General features: G+C 53.5%; 2 protein-coding genes across 6 annotated transcripts in view; one reads left to right on the forward strand and one right to left on the reverse strand.

Annotated features, from left to right (window-relative positions):
* Positions 1-1,823: 1,823 nt before the first annotated feature.
* On the reverse strand, positions 1,824-9,949 carry Notum (notum, palmitoleoyl-protein carboxylesterase). Of its 4 annotated transcripts, none has more exons than XM_076543942.1 (12): positions 9,792-9,885; positions 8,693-9,063; positions 7,545-7,597; positions 7,372-7,467; positions 7,017-7,077; positions 6,528-6,634; positions 6,152-6,254; positions 5,233-5,428; positions 5,026-5,122; positions 3,546-3,693; positions 2,771-2,818; positions 1,824-2,564 (listed from the first exon to the last, which is right to left on the reverse strand). In XM_076543942.1, the coding sequence occupies exons 2-12, from the start codon at positions 9,034-9,036 to the stop codon at positions 2,258-2,260; spliced, it is 1,560 nt and encodes a 519-aa protein (XP_076400057.1). In that variant the 5' UTR covers positions 9,037-9,063; positions 9,792-9,885; the 3' UTR covers positions 1,824-2,257. The 4 variants fall into 4 exon arrangements, with proteins under 4 accessions (XP_076400057.1, XP_076400058.1, XP_076400056.1 ...); XM_076543943.1 differs by lacking the exon at positions 9,792-9,885 and adding an exon at positions 9,420-9,436; XM_076543941.1 differs by having other exon boundaries at positions 1,825-2,564; positions 9,820-9,949.
* Positions 9,950-21,443: 11,494 nt separating this feature from the next.
* Aspscr1 (ASPSCR1 tether for SLC2A4, UBX domain containing) overlaps positions 21,444-22,840 on the forward strand; it is a 38,960-nt gene continuing 37,563 nt past the window's right edge. Inside the window, exons 1-2 of one of the 2 annotated variants that reach the window (XM_006987663.4) lie at positions 21,444-21,619; positions 22,555-22,610. In XM_006987663.4, the coding sequence (XP_006987725.1) occupies positions 21,518-21,619; positions 22,555-22,610 (158 nt within the window). In that variant the 5' untranslated portion in view covers positions 21,444-21,517. Of the gene's footprint in view, positions 21,620-21,787; positions 22,473-22,554; positions 22,611-22,840 lie in introns of those variants that run through there. The other variant, XM_016006185.3, reaches the window with a different exon arrangement.

Raw genomic sequence — 22,840 nt, forward strand, 5'->3', positions numbered from 1 at the left:
ATCAGATTTGGAACTGGAGTGACAGACAGTTATGAGTAGCCAGCCGTGTGGGTGCAGGGAACCCAACACTGGTCCTCTGGAAAAGCAGCGTGCTAACTGCTGAACCATCTCTCCAGCCTCTTGTGTGAGATCTCATAGGCATTTTCCAACTTCGTTTTTGTTTTGAGACAGGATTTCTCTGTGTATCCCTGGTTGTCCTGGAACTTGCTCTGTAAACTAGGCTAGCCTCAAACTCATGGAGATCTGCCTGCTTCTGTCTCCAAAGTGCTGGGATTAAAGGCACTTGTGCCACCACCACCTGGCTATGTATGTGTTTCTTTTTTTTCAATTAATTTATTTTTATTTTATGTGCATTGGTGTTCTGCCTGTATGTGTGTCTGTGTCAGGGTGTCAGATCTTGTAGACAGTGGCCATGTGGGTGCTGGGAATTGAACTCTTGACCTCCAGAAGAGCAATCAGTGCTCTTAACTGCTGAGCCATCTCTCTAGTCCCGTATGTGTTTCTTTATGTGAGTGTGTACATGTGGGTGAGGGTGCCTACAGAATCCAGAGGAAAGCATTGGATCCCCTAAACCTGAAGCTACAGGCATTTGCCAGCCATCTTAATGCAGGTCTTCTGAAAGAGCAGGGTACACTTCTAAGCACTGAGCCATCTCTCCACCTTGGTTTCTGTGGGTTTTTTTGTCTGTTGTTTTGGTTTTGGTTTTTTGTCTGTTTGTTTTGGCTTTTTGTTTGTTTGTTTGAGATAGGGTCTCAATACGTATCCTTGGCTGGTATGGAGCTCACTATGTAGACCAGGATAGCCATAAACTCATGGAGATCTGCCTGCCTCTGTCTCCTTAGTGCTGGGATTAAAGGGGTGTGCCACCACTTGTTGTGGGGTTTGTTTGTTTGTTTTTGAGATAGGAAATCTCTCTCACTGGGGCCTGGGGCTTTTGATTAGGTCAAGCTGGCTGGCCAACAAGCTAGAGGATCCACTTGTCTTCACCTCCCCCAAGCTCAGATCACATATGTGTATCACCACATCCAGCTTCTCGTATGGGTGCCAGGGATCAAACTCTGGTCTTCGTGTTTGTATGGCAAGCGTTTTTACCAACTGAGCCATCCTCCCAGCACCCACCAGTTCCAGGGTGCCTAATGCCCTCTCTTCTGGCCTCGGTGAGCACCAAGCATGCACGTGGTGAACATACATACATACAGGCAAAACACTCATACACATAAAATAAAATATTTAAAAAAGAAAAACTAGGGGGCTGGAGAGATGGCTCAGCGGTTAAGAGCACCGACTGCTCTTCCAGAGGACCTGGGTTCAATTCCCAGCAACCACATGGTGGCTCACAACCATTTGTAATGAGATCTGGCGCCCTCTTCTGTATGCATAATAAATAAATCTTTAAAAAAAAAAAAAAAAAAAAAAAGAAAAACTTGTTTGGTGTGGTGGCACATGTTTTTAATCCCAACACTTGGAAGGCAGAGGCAGGATGGTCTCTGTGAATTCCAGGACAGCCAGAGCTACATAATAGAGAGCGGGGGGGGGGGGGGGGGGGGGGGAGAGAGAAAGAAAGAAAAGGAAAAGAAAATCAAGATGAGTTGTAATCACCAACAATAGGAACTGAATGAATTCATTCTGCTGAATGAATGAATGAATGAATGAATGAATGAATGAATGAATGAATGGGGCCACCTTAGGAAGGGGGTTAAACAAGTAAAGTGGGAGCTACCGAACATCCAAGAAGGTGTCAGAGATTGGGGTTCCTCCAGTCCCTCTTCTGGTCACATGCTGCCCTAGAAACACATTCAAATTGAGTAGAATGGCTCTTCAAATAAACATGTCTCAGGGTGACTTCTGTTATTTTTTTTTTATTTAATTATTAAGAAAAATATGTTACAAAACAATATCATCCATTATATATTTCTTAATTTCCATTTTTTAAAAAATTAAAGCAATAAAAAAGTCACTTTATAAAATAATACAAAAGAGCATGATCATTTGTGGGGTAGGAGGGACTGTCTGAGCTGATGGGCTCAGGAATCCAGTGCTTGCTTCGCCCTGGCTCCCTCCCCAAAGTGGGCTGGGGGCTAGGGAAATAGACGTGGGGTGGGAAGGGGCCCCACTCCTCTGGCCAGGCCTCCCGAAGGCAGTGGGAGCATACAGGCAGTCATGCATCCACACCCAGGTGGGTCCTGGGCGTGGCAGAGGGCCTGGAAGTAGAGGTGAGTTACCCTGGGACAGCCCCTGTCCTCCTCCTCCAGACAGTCTAGTTTCCACTACTCAGCATCCCCAGCAGCTTGCTGGGCTCCATGCCCTGCTGCTGGGCCACCGTCTGCACATCGAAGCCCATGTGCATAAGGAACTGGGCCACGCTCATCTCCTGCCCTGTGAACTGGTCCCTGAGGGTAGGGCATGAGGGGTTGCAGTGGGGCCAGGGGCAACTGTCCACCAGGTGGAAAGGGCAGCCCTTCACGGGGGCTTTGCTGGCCTTATGGCTGTCATGGAAGCTTCGGTCCCAGCAGTGCAGTGCCCGGGGCAATGAGGTCCCCTTCACCTGGACGTCCGTCCAATAGCTGTAAAAGAACCAAGGTGGGGTCGTCGAGGCCATCACTGTCATTGTCTGGGGATGTGTTTCAATCCAGCCACACAACTAGTGTAGTGGTTTGGAAGGCCCAGAAGGGGCTCATGGGAAGACACCTACTGGTTTGGGAGGGGTCTATGGGTGTATGGAATTAGTGCCACACATGCAAGCTACCTAGAACCCAGGCGGGACACTGACCTCCGAACGATGATCTCATGTGAGAGGCAGGCGGGGGCAAAGCTGGCCCTGGTAGGGAGATAATCAGCCTGAGTCCCACAGCCTATCCTTTGCCAGATGGCCAACTCTTCCTTTTGCTGTGTCTGGCCAGCCACTTATCTGTCTTGGCCTTGGCTCCAGTACCCACACACTCCATGCTGACCCTTGCGCTTTGGGCCTCCAAAACCTGTTTCATGTACAGCTCACACAGCCAGAGTCTGCTAGGCAGTGGCAGGAGGCTATCTTGAACACATGAATCTTTGGCCTCTTTTTTTTTTTTTTTTTTTTTTTTTTTGAGGCTGGGTCTCATGCAGTCCAGGCTAGCCTCAAACTGGCTATGTAGTCAAGGATGACCTTGATTTCTTATCTTCTTCCTTCTATCTCTCAAGTGTTGGAGAGATGTCTGGTGACTGTGGTGCTGAGGTTGAACATGCTCAGCAAGCACTGTGCCACGATGATCTGTGAGCCCTCTATTTTATCTATCTATCATCTATCTACCTATCTGTCTGTCATCTATCTATCTATCTATCTATCTATCTATCTATCTATCTATCTATCTATCTATCTATCTATCTATCTAGTCAAGGTCTCACTATGACTAAATGACTAGTGACTAGGCTGGACTTGAACTCACAGAAATTCACCTGCCTCTGCCTCCTAAGTGACACCACACCTGTCCTCAAGACCTGTATTTTTAAGGCAAATAGCTTGGAGGACTGCATGAGACACCCAGCCCACATCCCTTGCACACACTCACTGTACATCCTTGAGTGTGCCACGCAGTTCTCGGCCCAGATTCTGGATGTATAGCCACTGGCCCTCCTGAACCGGCTGCCCAGTGAGATGCACATTATCCACGGTCAGCTGGGCCTCATCAAAAAGCCACTGCACCACGAACACTGGACCTGGAAGGAGGATATGGCTCAGCTTGGCCTGCCTGCCTCTGCTGTGGCCCTGCTGTGACCTCTGCTGTGACCCTGCTGTGGCCTCTGCTGTGGCCCTGCTGTGGCCTCTGCTGTGGCCCCGCTGTGCCTTTGCTGTGGCCCTGCTGTGGCCTCTGCTGTGGCCCTTCTGTGGCCTCTGCTGTGGCCCTGCTGTGGCCCTGCTGTGGCCTCTGCTGTGGCCCTGCTGTGGTCCTGCTGTGGCCTCTGCTGTGGCCTCACTGTGGCCTCTGCTGTGGTCCTGCTGTGGTCCTGCTGTGGCCCTGCTGTGGCCTCTACTGTGCCTCTGCTGTGGCCTCTGCTGTGGCCCTGCTGTGGCCTCTGCTGTGGCCCTGCTGTGGCCTCTGCTGTGGCCTCTGCTGTGGCCCTGCTGTGGCCTCTGCTGTGACCCTGCTGTGGCCTCTGCTGTGGCCCTGCTGTGGCCTCTGCTGTGGTCCTGCTGTGGTCTCTGCTGTGACCTCTGCTGTGGCCCTGCTGTGGTCTCTGCTGTGGTCTCTGCTGTGACCTCTGCTGTGACCCTGCTGTGGCCTCTGCTGTGGCCCTGCTGTGGCCTCTGCTGTGGCCCTGCTGTGGCCTCTACTGTGCCTCTGCTGTGGCCCTGCTGTGGCCTCTGCTGTGGCCTCTGCTGTGGCCCTGCTGTGGCCCTGCTGTGGTCCTGCTGTGGCCTCTGCTGTGGCCCTGCTGTGGTCCTGCTGTGGCCTCTGCTGTGGCCTCTGCTGTGGCCCTGCTCCTAGCAGGCTCACAGATCAGCTGTGCTCCACACAGCCCAAGTTCCTGTGTCTTTCTTTGTTATGGAGAAGAACTCCAAGCACTGAGCATGCTGGGTAAGCATGCTACACCGAACTACACGGCAGTTCCGTTTCTCCGTTAAAGCCCACTCTCCCTCAAAGGACTCTTGAAAACCCACTGTTACTGTGGCCTGGCTCTCAGGGTCTCTCTGACTTAGATTTGGTGATGCTCTCCGCCCCCCCCCCCCCCCCGCATGGGATCTCACTATTCCTTGGAAAGCAGGACTGGGGGAACTGTTTGGTGGTCTCAAAATACAGAAAGAAAGCATATGAATTTGGCTCTGATGCCATTGCAAACAGTGCTAGTTTGCTTGGGGCCAATAGTTTTGATGATAAAATTGTGGCAGTCCCAGGTAAGTAGGAATGACTGTTCACCCCAGTATAGGCATGGCCACTTTTGTGGAACAGCGTAAGGTCTGTCTGTGGTCTAAGCTCTTTAATTTCAGGACTGGTGTACAACTCAGGATATCCCACCACTTCCCAAATGCCTCAATGAGCCGCCACTCACAGCGCAGAGTCGGGTATACTTTGTAGCCGAAGAAGCAATTCCATTCCTCGCCTTCCTTGAACTGGCGCTGACAGCGCTCTGGTACCATCCCATTCCAGTACCTGCAGCCACAAATCACAAGTTAGGCTGTGGTATTAAGATACTACCTCGCCCCAGGCCCTTTGCACTAGACAGGGTGATGGCATGGGAGCTGCCCCCAGCCCACAGGTACCTGATGCCACGGCGGATGGCCTCTGTGGGTGCACAGTTGATAGTATCAATGCAATCCGATCGGCGATATTGTTTGTTGTCCAGGAACCAGCCTGAGTCAGCCAGGCCCCGCACCTGGATGGATGGGTAGCCCAACTCCTCCAGCAGCTCAGCCACGCGGTCTACATTCAACAGCACCCCGGTGCCCCCAGCGCTGAGGGAAGGCCAGACATGAGGCCAAGTGGCTGGAGAGAAGTGCTTACTGTCCACCCAAAGCCGGCTTCGCCCCAGCCCTAGTCCTGAGGAAGGACTGCATTCTGACTGTAGGCATGCTGCTTGTCCATGGGCAAGACACAGGGGCCTCTCTCCCTCAAGGTCTGGAGACAGAGGACTGGTAAGTTCTAAGCACTGGCCCACAGCTAAGATTGGCAGGACACAGAGCTGACTCTCCTTCCCCTCCTTTTTTCCTGTATCAGTTTCCTTATCTGAAGAAAAAGATAAACTCCAGTGTATCAGGCCCCATCATCCAGTCCAGGCATGCATTCTCTGTTCCTACTGGAATACAGTCACTGACAGTCGTCCCAGGCCACCCTGACACTGGGTCCTCAAGAAGAGAGGACCTCAACATGAGAACGCAACTGACCACTAACCTACTATATAGGTGGCTGCAGCCCAACACCCTTGGGGTCCAGAAGCATTCTCTAAACAGTTTCCAGCTCAAACACTCTGAAGCCAGCCCTCTAAGGTGCTCCGAATGAGGCTGATCTCCCCGCTCCCGCCTGCGAAGGCTGGAGCCAGCAAGGCTCTGTGAGGATAGATTCCGGGTCTGCAGGCAGTTCCCTTCCAGCTTCTCCACACATACTCCACACTACCCATGCCACAGCAGCCCCTGTCCCCTCCACACAGAGGCCTCTCCCCTCGGGTGCACCCTGCTTACCTGCTCCCGGCCAACAGCAGCACTTTAGCCCCGCTCAGCCCTTTGCCTAGGAGCTCCCGCACCACCTCCTGGATGATGAGGGAGCCCATGAAGGCATACTCATCTGCAAGGACAAGGGGGAGCTTTAGGTGAAGTCGGACACGGGACAAGGTCTCCTACTCCGGGAGGCAAGAAGAGGGGTCTGGGCTCTTTTCAGGGATGGGGCAGACTGAGGAGGGAGGATTGAGGTCCTGCTAGGGGGTCCCTCAGGGGCCAGGTGAGCCACAGACAAGCAGGGACCCTAAGGCATGCTACAAAGAGGTTGAGAAAGTCTGTGTTTCCCCAGAAGTTTCACCACCCTGCCCTGTCTCAAGGGGCTGGGAAGCCAGGGACTCACTCTTCTCAGACTTGGGCGAAGCCCCACTCCAAACGTCACTGGAGCAGTAGGGGATGAAGCTGTAACAGGGATCAGGTGAGCCCGCCATGGCCCTCTGTGGCCCAAAGCTACCGTGAAAGACCCCCAAGAAAAATGCTGCCCAGGACAAGACCCTCCGGAAGGACCCCCTCCCCAGGAAGGTCCTCCTTAGAACGGATCCCCAAAGAAAGGGACTCCCTAGAAGAACCATCATCCCAGGAAGGAACACTAGAAAGGACCCTTAGGAGAGACCTCCTCAAGAAGGACCCTCAAAAAAGGACCATCACCCCCAGGAAGAACCCAGATTTCCACCAAAAACTACCCCAAATATGACTCCCTGCAAAGACAGCCCCAAGAATGAACCCCCATGCTCTAAGAAGGATCCTACAGGACAGGACTCCATGGGAAGGACCACTCCAGGAAAGACTCCCAGGAAGGAACCCCCGCCAAGGGAAATTCATGCTCTCTTACACCATATTGGCATTCCACCAGTGAGGGTTCTCCTCTGGCTGGGAGGATAGAATCCCAGTACCTGGGAAAACAGAGGAAGGGAAAAGGCAGGGATGGGGACTTCCTTCCTGATGACCTCAACGAGGGAACTGGGTGGGCCCTGGTCTGAGCTGAGGTGCTAAGATGGATAGGGAACGGTGAGCAGATGGACGGACTTAGTTACCCAAGAAGTCACCATACCAAAAAGCGAGGGTGAGCTCACCATAATTTTGGAAACTCGGGCCTGGGACGGGGTTCCCAGGGTGAATGGGTCCTTCCTAGAGTCTGACTATTCCGCCACTTCCCCAGACTGGCCAGCCTGTCGTGTGCTGCTGACCTGTGCGCGTGTGTGGCCAATCTCTGGAGCTCATGAGACGCCGCATGGTGCTGTATCTGGAGTCGCAGTTCTCTCGGTTGAAGCAATACCAGCCGCCTGCAGGCACAGGCACTGGGCTCGGTTCCGCGTCCTGAGGACCCCTCCTGCACCACACCGCAACCCCCAGACCCTACCTTCCAGAAAGAGTAACCACCGCCGACTGCCCTTGGACTCCTTCAAGTAGTAGCTGCAGGGAAGGCGCATAGAGTAGGCAGTCAGTTGGGGATACCTGAGTCCCCGCCCTTTGCTACCCTCCACCCCAAACCCCGAATCCTCAGCCTTTTCCAATTCCGGTACCGAAAGGGTCATTCCACCTGTTGCCTGGAGCTCACCGCAGCCGCACGGGGGCGCCCGCGGCCAATCGCAAGCTGAACTCAGGCTAGTGGAACCCAGCTGATTCCCCGGAGGTGGCGATAGTGAGGAGGGGGAAGGAGGGCCGTGAGGGCCGTGGAAAATTCCCACAGCCCGCCTCGCACGGGACCCGTGTTAACCCTGGCGCGGATGACAGTCGAGGAGAGGCGCTCCCGGGAACGCCGTGGCATTTGAATAATGAGAAATGCCAGGGCTAGTGGCCTGTAAACCGGTAGGGGTCGGGGAGCGCGGCAAGATGCGGGGAGCCACTGTGGCGGTGTCACAGCCTTCCTATCAAGGCCCAGACTAACATCGATCAGCCGAGCCCGTGGGCACCCACAGTCCCTTCCGACCTCTCAACTCCACCTGTGTCCTCTATCTACTTCAGAGTTGAGTGCGTGTGTGAATGCTGCACCTGGGGCCTTCGGTCCCTCTTGGCCCCCTCCTTGCTCAGATTCCTGACTGTCCCGAACCAATCTGGTATGCACAGGGGGAGCCCTGAGACAGGAACCTCCTGTCCCTCAGTGTTGCCTCTTTCTACCGGAGTCGGGGTCACACTGGGACTGCAGTCTCTTTCTGTCCGAGGACCTGAGCACAAAGGCGGGTGCACGGTGGCCATGGGGTCAGCACATGAGCTGGCCTCGGACCAGGGCTTCAAGAGCTGCCCCCTCCCCCACTTGGGAGGCACCGAGCCAGACCCTCCCCAGGGCCAGCAGCGCTGGACTCCCTGCTGGAACCCTTTCCTCTGGGGACCAGATCTGCCATTGAAAATGGAGGGTCCAGCGCAGTCTCCGGTTTGTGCGCGCGCAGGGAGGCAGAGGATGCGGGCACCAGGAGCGATGGGACGGCGGCGAGCTAGGCGCGGAGCACCGGCGGGGCCAGCCAAGCAGGGCCAACGGCCTCCCGGGGTCCTGCCCAGCGCCGGCCTTACCCGGCGGGGCTGCCGTCATTGCAGGTCACCGACGTGTTCAGTAGGAGGTGAAGGCGCAGGTCCTCGTTGAGCTGCTGCGCAGAGCAGGGGTACAGGGACTGTGCCAGGCTCTTGACTTGCGCCATAAAGCTGTCCATGTTGCCCTCCACGGCCGTGAAGTCCAGCGGGAAGCTCTCCACCGGCTGCCCGGCGCCCGGCGCCACCTCAGCCCGCTGCGGGGGCGGCGGCGGGGGCGGCGGCTGGGGAGGCTGCTGGCCACGGCGCCGCCAGGTCTTTCTGCCCTCGCTGCCCCCAACCCAGTGCAGCAGGCCCAGCAGGAGCAGCACGCGCACCTCTCCGCCCATGGCAATGTCACTCCGTCCTGTGGCCACCTGCGGAGAGCGGGCGGCTGTGAGGCGTCGGTGGCTTGGGGCGCCGGGCCAGGGGGCGCGCGGGCCACTGCTGCTCCTCGGCCCCGGCTCCCGCGCGTTGTTCCTGCCCTGGGCGGCGGGACAGGCTCTCGGCGTCGAAGCTCTGGAGTCAGGCGCCACCGGTCTCCGCAGCTCGGGCTACGCGCGTAGCCGGCCGAGGGCAACGCAGAGTCTGGGTGCGCTGGCTCGGGCCCGCGCCAATGAGCAGCGGGGGACGAGCTGGGCGTAGTTTGCGGGGGCCGCGGCGGCCCGGGTGCCCGCGCGTTAGAAGTGCCGCCGCCGCCCGGGCGCGGCAGGGGGGAGGGGGCTGCGCTCACTCTTTTCTTGGCCGAGGCTTAGCCTTTTCTTCCCAAACCACAAGCCTGACGGAGGGGCCTGGACTAACTCGTTGCGGCCGCCGGAGGCGCTCCCGGCCCGGCTCCGTGGGGGGCAGCGCGGCCGGGCTGGCCCCGGGCAGTTCCATTCTCCACGGCCAGCCGGCGCCGCTACCCCCGCCCCTCGGAGCGGCCCGGGAGCCGGGAGGAAGAGGCCTTTCCGCATCGGGGGCGCCCTGCCCGCTGCGCAGCTGCCGGGCCCGACGGGCCAAGGCTCAGGGTGCGAGCGTTCACCTGGAGCCGCCGGGGCCTTCCCTCCCGCACCCAAGCCCAGTGCATTCGTGGGAGACTCGTACTCGGGCTCCCTCCGCACACCTCGCACTGCCCGGAGTCCTGCGCTCACCGTAGGTCCTCGTAGTTGCTCGAGCTGCGCTATCCCGCTGGTGCGCCCAACTGCGCTGCGCTCCCTCTCTGGCGCTGGCGTAGAGCCGCCCGAGACTTTTATCCAGCGGGGCCCCCGGGATCAAAGCGGCGGCGGACACAGGGCTCCGCGCCGAGGGGCCGGTAGTAGCGGCTCAGGGGGGCCTCTGCGAGGAGCGGACAGGTGGGGCCCAAGGCCGGGCTTTCGGGGTCGACCTGCTGGAAAGATCGGGCATGTGAACTCAGCCAGCAGGAGAGACTCCCTCTCCGGTGCGGGTGCCGGAGCACGCAGATGTTAGGAGGCATGTAGGTCAGAGGCGGTGCTGCGACTTAACAGGGTTGGTAGGCCTTGGTAAAGTCCCTTGCTGCTGCACCCCATGAAGAAGACCCCTAAGAACCTCTCCCTGCCGCCACTGGAGGAGAAGAGGGCTGAGGATAGGAGAAGTTGCCAGCTTGGAGACCTCCTCGCATCTGCCAAGTCATCTCACCTAATGTGACCACCTCCTCTACACATCCCAAGGCTGAGGTGACCAGCGGGAATGAAATTCCTGTCAGAAATCAAAACTGAGAGCCAGCTGTGGTGTGCACAGAAGGCACGGAGATTGCTGCACGTTTTAGGCCAGCCATGGCTACACAATGAACCTCTAAAGTTAAATGAATAAGTAGTCAAAGTTGGGGGAGCAGGGCGGATGATGCTGATGGCAGTAGTGGTCGAACTAGATGCACAAAACACACCCACCCTAGGTGCACCACAGCCAGCCACTGGTTTTTCTTTACCTCTGCCTGCTGTCTGGTAGGTAGCCTTTTTCTAGAGACAGGAAACACACCTGCCTTTCAGGACACGGGTCCAAACCTTAGGCAGGACTTCTGCCGCCCACATCCTAATTCATGACAGGAGGAGCCTGTTTCATCTGGTGGGTACCTGCTGCCCCTCCTAGGCTCCAGTCCTAGGGAGGAGCCAGGAAGGATGCCGCTGGGGCTGCAGGCCGTCCTGCCGCTGTTCTGGCTGAGTGATGAGCTGCGGAGAGCAAGTTCCCAGTATACCTTCATACACAGCAGGCCAGCTATCCCAAGATACAGTGAGAGGCCAAAGAGAAGGGTAAACTGCAGAACCCAAAATGAGGCTGCCTGAAGGTCGTGTATGCTGGGTCCACTCACAGGCACCTGGTGTAGATGTGTGTTCTGTTTCCAGATGGGAACTGAGTTCAGAGAAACTGAGAGGCTCACCAAGCTCTGCTCATTCAGAAATTCACATTTGGGGTGGAAAGATGGCCCAGTGCATAAGAGCACTGGCTGCTCTTGCAAGAACCCAAGTTCAATTTCCAAAACCTACATGGTGGCTCACAACTGTCTGTAATTCTATTTCCAGGGAATACAAAGCCCCCCTCTGGTCTCCTTGGGCACCAGGCACACACATGGTACACAGACACATGTGCAGGCAAAGCACTCATACACATACAAATAATACAATAAATTTGTTTTTTTTTTTTTTTAAGAGGGCCAGGTGGTGGTGGCACACACCATTAATCCCAACACTCGGGAGTGGATCTCTGGAGTGGATCTCTGTGAGTTCAAGGCCAGCCTGATCTACAGAGCTAGTTCCAGGACAGTCAAGGCTACACAAAGAAACTCTGCCAAAAACAAAACAAAAAAAGAAATCCACATTTGCTATCTCTCTGTTGTTGGATCACCTAGTCTGTGCTTGAGCCTGGCCACAGACAGCAGCTCCATCGTGCTGAGATGCTTGTCTCAGCCCCATGCTGAGTGGCATGGCTGACAGCATAGAGGTAAGCATTGAGCAAGACCTGCACTAGAAGACGTCGACTCTAGGAGCCCGTTATTCCAGGTCTGGCAGAGAAACCCTAATTTCCAGCCGAGTGCCACGGCTGCACCGGGCAGGGCCACACACAGGGCTGCACACAGGGCTGCACACAGGGCTGCACACAGGGCTGCACACAGGGCTGCACACAGGGCTGCACACAGAGCTGCACACAGGGCTGCACACAGAGCAGGGCTGCACACAGGGCTGCACACAGAGCAGGGCCGCACACAGGGCTGCACACAGGGCAGGGCTGCACACAGGGCTGCACACAGGGCTGCACACAGGGCCGCACACAGGGCTGCACACAGAGCAGGGCTGCACACAGGGCTGCACACAGGGCCGCACACAGGGCTGCACACAGAGCTGCACACAGGCTGCACACAGGGCTGCACACAGAGCAGGGCTGCACACAGAGCTGCACACAGAGCTGCACACAGAGCAGGGCCGCACACAGAGCTGCACACAGAGCTGCACACAGAGCTGCACACAGAGCAGGGCCGCACACAGAGCTGCACACAGGGCCGCACACAGGGCTGCACACAGAGCTGCACACAGGGCTGCACACAGAGCTGCACACAGGGCTGCACACAGAGCTGCACACAGGCTGCACACAGGGCTGCACACAGGCTGCACACAGAGCAGGGCTGCACACAGGGCCGCACACAGGGCCGCACACAGGGCCGCACACAGGGCCGTACACAGAGCTGCACACAGGGCCGCACACAGGGCCGCACACAGGGCTGCACACAGGGCTGCACACAGAGCTGCACACAGAGCTGCACACAGGGCTGCACACAGGGCTGCACACAGAGCTGCACACAGAGCTGCACACAGGGCTGCACACAGGGCTGCACACAGAGCTGCACACAGGGCTGCACACAGGGCTGCACACAGGGCTGCACACAGAGCTGCACACAGAGCAGGGCCGCACACAGGGCTGCACACAGGGCAGGGCCGCACACAGGGCTGCACACTGTCCTGGCCTGGAGCCATTTCCTGGTGGGAAGATTTTGGGCAAGGCCCGTGACCTCTCTCTGTGCCTCCGTTTCCTATTCTTTAAAGCGAAGCAGTGACCGTACCTCCGTTGGAGGGTTGTTGTGGGATTGCAGGAGCCCATGCATGAAAGTGCTCAGCAGGGTGGTGGTTTTGATTGCCAAAGGAATTCCAGAACAAGCCAGGGACATGCACATTCTATTCTCTGGCCTTTGCTGTAGCGTGATTTAGCCTGCACATCGAACCATAGTGAGTTTGTGTTTGGTTTATTTAAGACTAGTAGCAGCAAAGTTCCAACCAAAACTCCCCTTCACAACTCTGCCCTCACTCTGTCTTCCCTCTTTCTCTTTCTAAAGTGTCCACTGTGGCCCCTGTTTACACCTCTGTCCTTTAGCTTACATAGGCCGATTTTGTCTTCACCCGAAGCCGTGAGTGTGAGGAAGTCTCCCCAGAATTCGGGCCCTTTCAGTCCACCTATACCAACACTAGAGGCCATTATCACCCTCACAATTGTATGGAAGACTCATCAGCATCGGATCAGACACTGCTTCATGCTAACTTAAGTGGATTTGAGCAATAACATGCAAAATAACAAGTGTTGGTGAGGACATGAAGAAACCGGAGCCCTGTGCCCTGCTGAGGGTGGTATAGAGTGGTTCAGCTGCTACAGAAGACAATCGAGTCCTCCAGAAGTCAAACACAGATCCACCATCGGAGCCAGCAATTCCACTCATGGGTATAGTCTCCAAAGAATTAGAAACAGGTGTTCAAACAAAAGCTAGTACACAAGTGTTCAGAGCAGCGCGGTTCTCAGTGGCTAAAGGAGGAAGCCGCTCAAAAGGCCACCGGTGTGGTTTATCTCTACAACGGGATGTATTTCAGCTATAAAAAGAAATTTCTGACCTATGCTACAGTCTTAAAAATGCTATGCTGTGTGAAATAACCCAGACACAAAGGACACATGCTGTATGGCTCCATCGACATGAAATACCCAGGATGGGTGAATCCACAAGGGCAAAAGCCCCACTGGAAGCTACCAGGAGACTGGGAAGACGAGGGAATTAAGGAGTGACTGTTCGCAGGCATGTGGTTTATCTTTGGGGTGATAAAAATGTTCTGAAATGTGGTGATGGCTGCACACACCATCACCACATGCTTTGTAGGTAGATCTACAAAGGTCTACCAAATGTGGAGTTGTGATACTTCAAAGGATTAGGTCTACATTACTTGAATTTTACCTTTAAAAAAATCCCAAGTTTGGAATGGTGGTATACACCGTTACTTGGACAGTAGATGAGAGAAGGGATCAGGGGTTCAAGACCAGCCCCAGTTACATAGAGAGTTTGATATCAGCCCAAGCTGTAGGAAACCTGTCTCAAAACAAACACAATCTACCACTTTTGATGACAGCAGCTAGACACAAGATAAGCTGGACCAAGCCTGAAGCCAGAGAGCAGGTTGGATAGCATAGCACAGGCTGGTGTTCTCCATAATTCCCTTCCTAGCTGGGAATGGAACAGGGTGATGGGAGGGGAGCTTCTTTCTGTATGTGGAACCTGGCGCTACCATTGCTGGCCTATGGGTCTCTGAGCCCCAGTTCCTGATCTATAAAGTACTTGCTGCACTGTGAGGACCAAGCCAGGCAAGATGCTGGGGATTCTGACTGTCAGGCTCAGGAAACATGTTAAAGAACCGCTATCATGGTGGGTGTTGGTGGTACTTCAGGGGCCAGAGTGGCCTGAGATCCTAGGTATAGGAGGCTTGTGAACTGGGAGAGTGAGTCAGACTTGGGAACAATGTTACAAGTCACCTTGTTGTGGTGGCCCCTCAGAGTTAGCCCTGTGGATGTTCAACACATCAGATGCCAGGCAAGGACTGTGCCCTCCCCAGCCTTGGCCGCTCCACTGCCCTGTTGGGATGGCTACTGCAAGGCTCTTCCTGTTGTCCTTGCCTGGCTCCCATTAGAGCTGGTTGGTTGGGTGTGTCTGCCTAGCTCAGATCGAGAGTATGCCCAGTAGCAAGGGGGCCAGGGAAAATCACAGTCCCTGGAGCAGGGCCCTATGCATTTTCAGAGCAATAACTCAAGAACAGGACTGGAGTTCGAGGTTTGGTTCTGAGGTTCTGGAGAGAAGGACGGAGTGGGGCAAGGATGCACAGATGGACATAAAGTTAACTTGGGAGCTGCGGGCCTTACCTAGGAAAGTAGGAGCAGTTTCTGGGAAGAAGGAGTCAAGATGGAACTTGTCAGGAAAGAAGAGCTAGCTAGGGTCTGGGTTGAGCTGGTCTCTGGCACTGGGAAGGAGGAGGGTACGGCAGAAGTCAGACAGACGCACATGGGTCCCATCTGAGACCCTCTGTGATATCCAACAGATGAATGGCCTGGTTGGAGGGCTGGGCCAGCAGGCTTAGCAAGTCCAGCAACTCTGGACCCAATTCCCTTGCCCGGATGTGGGACTGGCCTCCCGCTGTATCGATCCGCAGTCCCCAGCCTGCACTCTTACCCAGCTCCATGGTCCAGCTGCTACCGCCCGCTGTCTGGGGTCCAGCTGTTATATGCTGGCCTCAGCCACCAGGCCATACATGGACATCTGGGTAGCTCTGCACACCAGCTGCTGGCCTTGGAGGCCTAAGTGAGCAAGAAAACCGGGCAGGCTAGCCCCTCTTCCTGTGGCCTGCACTGAGGGGAAGCTCTGTCGGATTAGCTAAGATCCCACTTCTAGCTCTCAGTCTGGGCCAGGGCTCAAAGCCACAAGGCTCCTGAAACTAACCCTCTTTTAGTTCCCCCCAAAGCCTTCCCCTCTGTACCCCTGTATGTTAGTGTGCTCCTTTTTGCGCTGAGGAAAGCAACTCACCAGCAGCAGTGGGGGGTGGGGGGTGGGGGGTGGCTGAGAGTCAATGGCCATCTTAGCCTGAACTTGAGAGTGTGGAAGGGAACAGGGACATTGGGTCAGTCCCAGCCTCCTCAAGGATGGTAAGCTCTTCTGCTTGACACCGGGAACTTTTCTCTGAGACTTTCAGTTCTGGCTCTTAGAAAACAGGTGGCCATCTGTAGGCAGTATGTGAGCAGTCTTGAAGTCGCTAGGAGTCAGTTCCTTCACTGGGAGCATGAGAGTTCTTAGAGCCAAGAACTGAGGCCCTGTTGCCCCTCAGTGGTGAACCTGTATAACGATGCCCCAGTGTGAGCAGCTCAGACCACTGAGGTACCTTGGACCCTGCTGATGTTTTTGGCAGTACCTGTTTCAACCAGGACCTCTGCAGCCAAGGGCTGCCCTGCCCCACTTCTCTGCTTGGCAGACAGTCCAGTGGGAGGACACTGTTGGATGCTGGCTTGCAGTGACATGGCTAACTGGAGAGGGTCATTAGGGTGTGGCCACATTTCCAAGCTGGGGAGGAAGGGTGTAGATCTGGGAGGGGCTCTTTGTTTATCTTCGGAACTTCTTGGGTGCTTCTGGAGCACACTGCGATGCCTAGTATAAGTCCCCGATCCTGACGCTAAGGGCAAAGTTGCTATCGGATGTCCTAAGAGGCGCAAGCTGGTACCAAAGCCTTAACTGTCCAGTTGCTGGCCCCCAGGTGCCTGAAGCAGTAGGCTCTACAGGCCAGAGAGGCTGGTTGCCATGTGACCTCCAGCTCCCTCCTTCCAATCCTGTGATCCTCCGGCAGGCTTGCACGTGGCCTCTGAGGAGGCAGAAACAAACCCTCAGATCTTGCCACTGGGAACCTTTCAGCGCTGGAGGCTGCGGATGCTTCTCTTAAAGGGCTATACCACTTTTAATTCAAAGCAGATCCTTAGAACAGCTGTCTAGCTGCTGGCAGGGGGAAGGAGGAGGGCCGTGGCCTGGCAATAGAAGGAAGGTATCCTCAAAAAGGATGCTGAATTTGTTCTTAGAAGTAGTTAAAGCACAGAGCAGAGGTAGATAGGGGCTGAGGAGCCGAATCTGCTCCCCTCAGCCACTTTCTTCTTTTAGTAAAGGACCCTAGAGCAGCTGGGCGGAGGCCTCTCCTTCTCTCAGAAGAGACAACTGAGTCTGAACAGGTCCCCAGGCAGTGCACTGATTATTCTGGCAGCCTGATCCATGGCAACTTAAAATATTAGGCATAGTTAATGATCTCTTTTGCATATCAAACAGGACCTGAGATTATTACTTGACCAGGTATCTGCCCTGACTGTAAGGCGCTCCCTGAGACCAGACACGGGCATCTCTGAGCACCAGATGGTTCAGATGGGCATTCTTTCACCTGATCTGAATTGGGTACAGGGACCTAGACAGGAGCGCTTCTCAGCTAGGTGTCAAATCTTGAGTTGGTGTCTTGGTTCAGTCATTCCACTGACTGAGGGACCCTGAGCCACGACTGTCCACCCTGCTGCAGAGAAAAGAACAAAGGAGGCTAAAGAGCTAATAGGAAGCTACTGGTGGGTCCTCCAAGCATCCCGACACACATATTTGCTTGTTTTGGCAAAGAGAAACAAAGGCTACAGAATAAAATTGGCTTTTTGTGAGGTGATCATGAGTGGGGGAAAAAAATGGGTCAGCGTAAGTCTTGTTTTATACTTAAATCTCTACATCAAAAAAAAAAACTCTTTTTGGTTTTTTTTCTTTTTCTTTTTTTTGAGACAGGGTTTCTCAGTGTAGCTTTGTGCCTTTCCTGGAACTCACTTTGTAGACCAGGCTGGCCTTGAACTCACAGAGATCCTCCTGGCTCTGCCTCCCTAGTGCTGAGATTAAAGACTTGCGCCACCACTGCCTGGCTCTTGGTTTTTCTAGGCAGGATTTCTCTGTGTAGCTTTAGAGCCTGTCCTGGAACTCACAGAGTTCCGCCTGCCTCTGCCTTCCAAGTGCTGCAATTAAAAGCGTGTGCCACCTCTGCCCAGAAAAAAAAAATCTTTTTGAGATAAGGTCTCACTATATAGCCCTGGCAGGCCTGAAACTCTATGTGTCTACCTCTGCCTCTGGAGTTCTGGGATTAAAGGTGTGTACCACCATGCCTGACCCATCTTTGCTTTTGATGGGGCAGGGTCTTCCTATATAGATCTGGCTGTCTAGAACTTGCTATGTAGCCCAGGCTGTCCTCAAATTTAATACTCCTGGTTTCGCCTTTCATGTGCTGGGATTATAGACATGTGTGTGAGGGAGCCACAGTGTATATGCAAAGGTAGAAGATAATTTTGGAGTTTGATTTTCTCCTTTCACAGTGGGTTTTGGAGATTGAATTCAGGGTGTTGGGCTTGTATGTATCATCGTACCAGCTCAGCTTTCCTTCCTTCCTTCCTTTTTTTGTTCTTTCTTTCTTTCTTTCTTTCCTTTTTTTTTTTTTTTTTTTTTTAAAGAAGGGCTTCTCTGTGTAGTCCTGGCTGTTCTGGATCTCACTCTGTAGACCAGAACAGCCTCGAACTCATAGAGATCTGCCTGCCTCTGCCACTGTGCCTGGCTGTACTTTCCTTATTGTTGTTAGTGGTGGGGTTGTTACATCTCTGACATTATTATTTTTTTAAATTTTATTTATTTATATTTTTGGATTTCTAAGGCTCAAACTCCAGATCTTGCAAATGCTGGGCAAGTACTTTACCACTGAGCTACACCTCTATCTCTGCAGCATATCTTAAAACAGAAGATGAAGCCGGGTGGTGGTGGCGCACACCTTTAATCCCAGCACTCGGGAGGCAGAGGCAGGCGGATCTCTGTGAGTTCAAGGCCAGCCTGGTCTGCAGAGTGAGATCCAGGACAGGGCACCAAAACTACACAGAGAAACCCTGTTTTGAAAAAACTAAAAAAACAAAAACAAAAACAAACAAAACAAAACAGAGAAGATGAAAAAAGTACTATAACTGAACACAAGCATTCCTACTGCAGGGGAGAACTTGTGTTGAAAGACACAGAATTATTATTATTATTATTATTATTATTTTTGAGACAGTCTCACCACACAGACCAGGTTGAGAGACCTTGAACTCACAGAGTCCCTCCGCCTCTACCTCCCAAGCGAACCACCAAGTCCAGCCCTATTTCATGTTTTGTCTATTAGAAAATGTCCTTGTCCCTAGGAAACAGGCATTCAAGAAGTATTCACAGTGACAAAGAGGTACAATCCAACTTACTCTTTTTTACTTTTGTTTATGTGCATGTGTGTTTGTGTGTGTCTGTGTGAGTATATGCCATGTGCATGCAGCTGCCTTTAGAGGCAGGAGGAGGGTGTTGAATCACTTGGAACTTGAGTTACAGGGAGTTGTGAGCTGCCTGACATGGGTGCTAGGAATTGAACTCAGATCCTCTGGAAGAGCAGTATACAATCATAATTAGTTTATTAATCTGGCTAAAAGATTTTTCTTGTACTATTTTACATTGTTCTTATAAATTTTTTGTTTTGTTTTGTTTTTCAGAGTTTTCTGTAGCCTTGGCTGTCCTGGAACTCACTCTGTAGACCAGGCTGGCTTCAAACTCACAGAGATCCATCTGGCTCTGCCTCCTGGGTGCTGGGATTAAAGGTGTGCGCCACTGCCGCTGGCAGGTACATTGCTTCTTTCCTTTTTTTTTTAAGATTTATTTATTTATTTATTTATTTATTATGTATACAGTGTTCTGCTTACATATATGCTTGCAGGTCAGAAGAGGGCACCAAATCTCATTATGGATGGTTGTGAGCCACTATGTGGTTGCTGGGAATTGAACTCAGGACCTCTGGAAGACCAGCCAGTGCTCTTAACCACTGAGCCATCTCTCTAGCCCCCAGGTACAGTGTTTCTTAATGGAAAAATGTTTAATGAAGGTAGAATGATAATTCAAAAAGTCATAATTTTGCAGCCATAAATGTTAAAATGAGCCTGTAATTCCAGTTACTTGGTAGGCTGAAGAGGAGGATCAAAAGTTTGAGGCCAGATTGGGCAACTTGGCAAGACTCTATCATAAAACAAAATGAATGGATTGGGGCTGTTGGTGAGTGGCAGAGCATTTGTGTAGCATGTGTGAAGTTCTGCAATGAAGCTCCAATACTGTTGTCTCAGTCAGGGTTTCTACTGCTGCGAGGAAACACCATGACCAAAAGCAAGTTGGGGAGGAAAGGGTTTATTTGGTTTACACTTCTACATCATAGTCCATCACTGAAGTCAGGATAGTGACTCAAACACAGCAGGAACTTGGAGGCAAGAGAGATGATGCAGAGGCCATGGAAGGGTGCTGCTTACTGGCTTGCTCCTTATGGCTTGCTCAGCCTGCTTTCTTGCAGAACCCAGGACCACCAGCCCAGGAATAACACCACCACAATGGGCTGGGCCCTCCCACATCAATCACTAATTAAGAAAATGACCTGCAGCCTGATCTTATGGAGATATTTTCTCAATTGAGATTCCCTCCTTTCAGATAACTCTAGCTTGTGTCAAGTGGACATAAAACTAGCCAGGATAACTGTCAAGGAAATAAAAAGAATTCATTCATCGATCGATGCTAAAACTGCTTCATAAATAGATTTTGGAAAAACATGACATTTGTAGTCTTAAAGAATTAGCCTAGAGCTGATTTACTCACTCTACCAGGAACAGACGACCTTGACCGTGGAGGACTCTGACCTTAACTTGACCAATTTCACATATTCACTTTGAGGACAAACTGATGCCCTGTATCTGGGGAGGGTCTGACATGCTTGTCACCTCAGCGCTCTAAATGTGCTGCCAGAGGAGTCTAGCTGTGGAACAGTTGAACAAAAACAGGTTTGAGTTCCTTAAAAACAATTCTAGCCGGGCGGTGGTGGCGCACGCCTTTAATCCCAACACTCAGGAGGCAGAGCCAGGTGCATCTCTGTGAGTTCGAGGCCAGCCTGGGCTACCAAGTGAGTTCCAGGAAAGGCGCAAAGCTACACAGAGAAACCCTGTCTCGAAAAACCAAAAAAAAAAAAAAAAAAAAAATCCAATTTGTCAAAAAATCAAAAGAAACTTGCCAAACAGACCAGGCAAAGGACAAAGCTCAGTGAATGTCTGAGGTTGCATAGAACATAGACTTTCACATTCTTTTCCTCATGCATAAGGTGGTGTCCATGTTTGTCAATATACAGTGTGATACAGATGTATCATTTATATGAAGGCATGACAGCACCCATACATGGTGTCACAAGCTTAAGCAAGGACTAATGTTTGCACATGGTCCTCCAGACTTCTACTGTGCACCTGAACTCTGCCAGGACACTGTGAAACAGGTGTAGATAATCAAGCCGATGAACATGTGGCATGGCCAGAGCTAGGCAGCTGAGCTGTGGTTCAGAATGGCCCTTAAGAGTTAGCTAAGTCTAGGTTATCAGAGGTGGGGGGAGACATGTACAAATGATGTCCATATGTTGGGGGCTGAGGCTGGTTCATGGCTGGAGAATCATGGAGATCTGCTTTGTCCAGATCTGGTGTTTGCTTGTCATCATGTGAAGATAATGATCCCTGGGACATTTGAGGAGGTGGGGCAGGTAGATCAGTGTTCATCGGAGTAGGTACAAAGAAGGCCAAATATGGTGTGGGCATATCTAGCACTTGGTGTCAGGCAGGTGGGCTGCAGGACCGAGGCGGGCCGCAGGCAGCATCGCTTTCTTGCATGCACTCTCCAGAGCGTGAAGGATCCTGGGACCATGTGGCGCGGGGTGAAGGGACAGTGCCACTGAGCGAAGTGCGTTCCTTCCATGGAGGAGCCCTTCAGGCCACGCTGCAGGACTAGCCCACCCGCCTGTTCCGCACCCAGGCGGAGCCAGGGACGTAACTAGGGTGCCGGGGGCGGAGCCGGGGGCGGGGCCCGGAAGCGAGCCGGCCCCGCCCCCGAGGCCGCGTGGCTGTGCGTCCCGGCTGTTGCGGATAAAGTTGTTTGAGGCGAGCCGGCCGCGGTCACGTGAGCGGAAGATGGCGGCCCCGGCGGGCGGCGGGGGCTCCGCGGTGTCGGTGCTGGCCCCAAACGGGCGGCGCCACACGGTGAAGGTGACACCGAGCACCGTACTGCTGCAGGTGCGGCCACCCGCTCGGGTGGGGGACGGGCGGAGGGGTGGACGGGGATGGCCCGAGGTCGCCGCGCCCGGGCCCGCCCCTGCGGTTGCTCCCAGGGTTGCGGGGCGGGGCCGGGCCTTGGTAGGCGGCGCTTGAGGCAGCCAATGAGTGCCTTTCGCGCGGCCGCCCGCCCCATTCTGTGGCTGGGGCGCAGATGCTCGGGCTGTGTCCCGGGGGCGGGGCCGGGTCCTCGGAGCTACCTTTACTGAGCACCGTGGTCTAGGGACCTCATTAACGGGGTCGTGCCACTGGAGGCCCAGAATAGGGCGCTTGTCCGAATCCAGTCTTCTCGATCACCAGGAAGAGTGGCGTCCCTGCTTGCTCTGCTCAGGGGCGTCTTTCCGGACCCTAGCTAGGCCTTGTCTGTGTGCCCGGAAGTGAATTTTGCCAAGTCATTTCACTGCTTTTGACTGTTGCCGCTTGTGACCTCATATGAATTACACCTGTTTATCGAACCTCTGTGGTTGGGTTGCAAAAGCGCACACTATTCGTATCTGTGTCAGAAGCCCACAGAGAGGGGAACACAGTTCAGAAATAAGGTTCTGCCATACTTAATACAGCCCCATAACCCTCTGGCAGGACCCATTTGGAGTTGGGCTCATGCAGAGGAAGGTTCGGGTCATGCAGGAGTTGAATAGAGGCTGTCAGGCCACGGGATTGCTAGAGACACGAAGTAGTCCTTGTAAGGCAGGTTATATCTGTGGCTAGAGGCCGCCTAGAACCCAGAACATGGGACCAGGGATGGACAGGCTGTGCCATAGTAAGTCAGTAAGGAGTCCTCTGTAGGAAGAGGAAACCTGGACAGAATTTGCAGGTAGGGTTTCCTTGGACCTGTCGAGTGGGATGTTTGGTGGGCTGGTCCACACAGGTTTTACTGTCCATTCATCCTCCCCTAGGTACTGGAGGACACATGCCGGCGGCAAGACTTCAACCCCAGTGAATACGATCTGAAGTGAGTTTTCTCAGGCTCGGCTGTGGGCTTCTCAATCCGTCTGGTTCTTTTCTCTACACACACACTGTCTCTGCTTTGGTAAAGCCCCTTGGGTAGTTTAAAAGAAGTTTATTCTTACCCAGTTTTGGACACAAAGTCCAAAATCTAGGTGTCAGTATGGCTCTACTCTGAATGTTTTAAGCGGGAGGTCTTCTTAATCGTTTTCAGCTTCTGGTTGCCAGGTGTTCTCT

The sequence above is a fragment of the Peromyscus maniculatus genome, chromosome 8 (assembly GCF_049852395.1).
Source record: "Peromyscus maniculatus bairdii isolate BWxNUB_F1_BW_parent chromosome 8, HU_Pman_BW_mat_3.1, whole genome shotgun sequence".
Classification (NCBI taxonomy): Eukaryota; Metazoa; Chordata; class Mammalia; order Rodentia; family Cricetidae; genus Peromyscus; species Peromyscus maniculatus.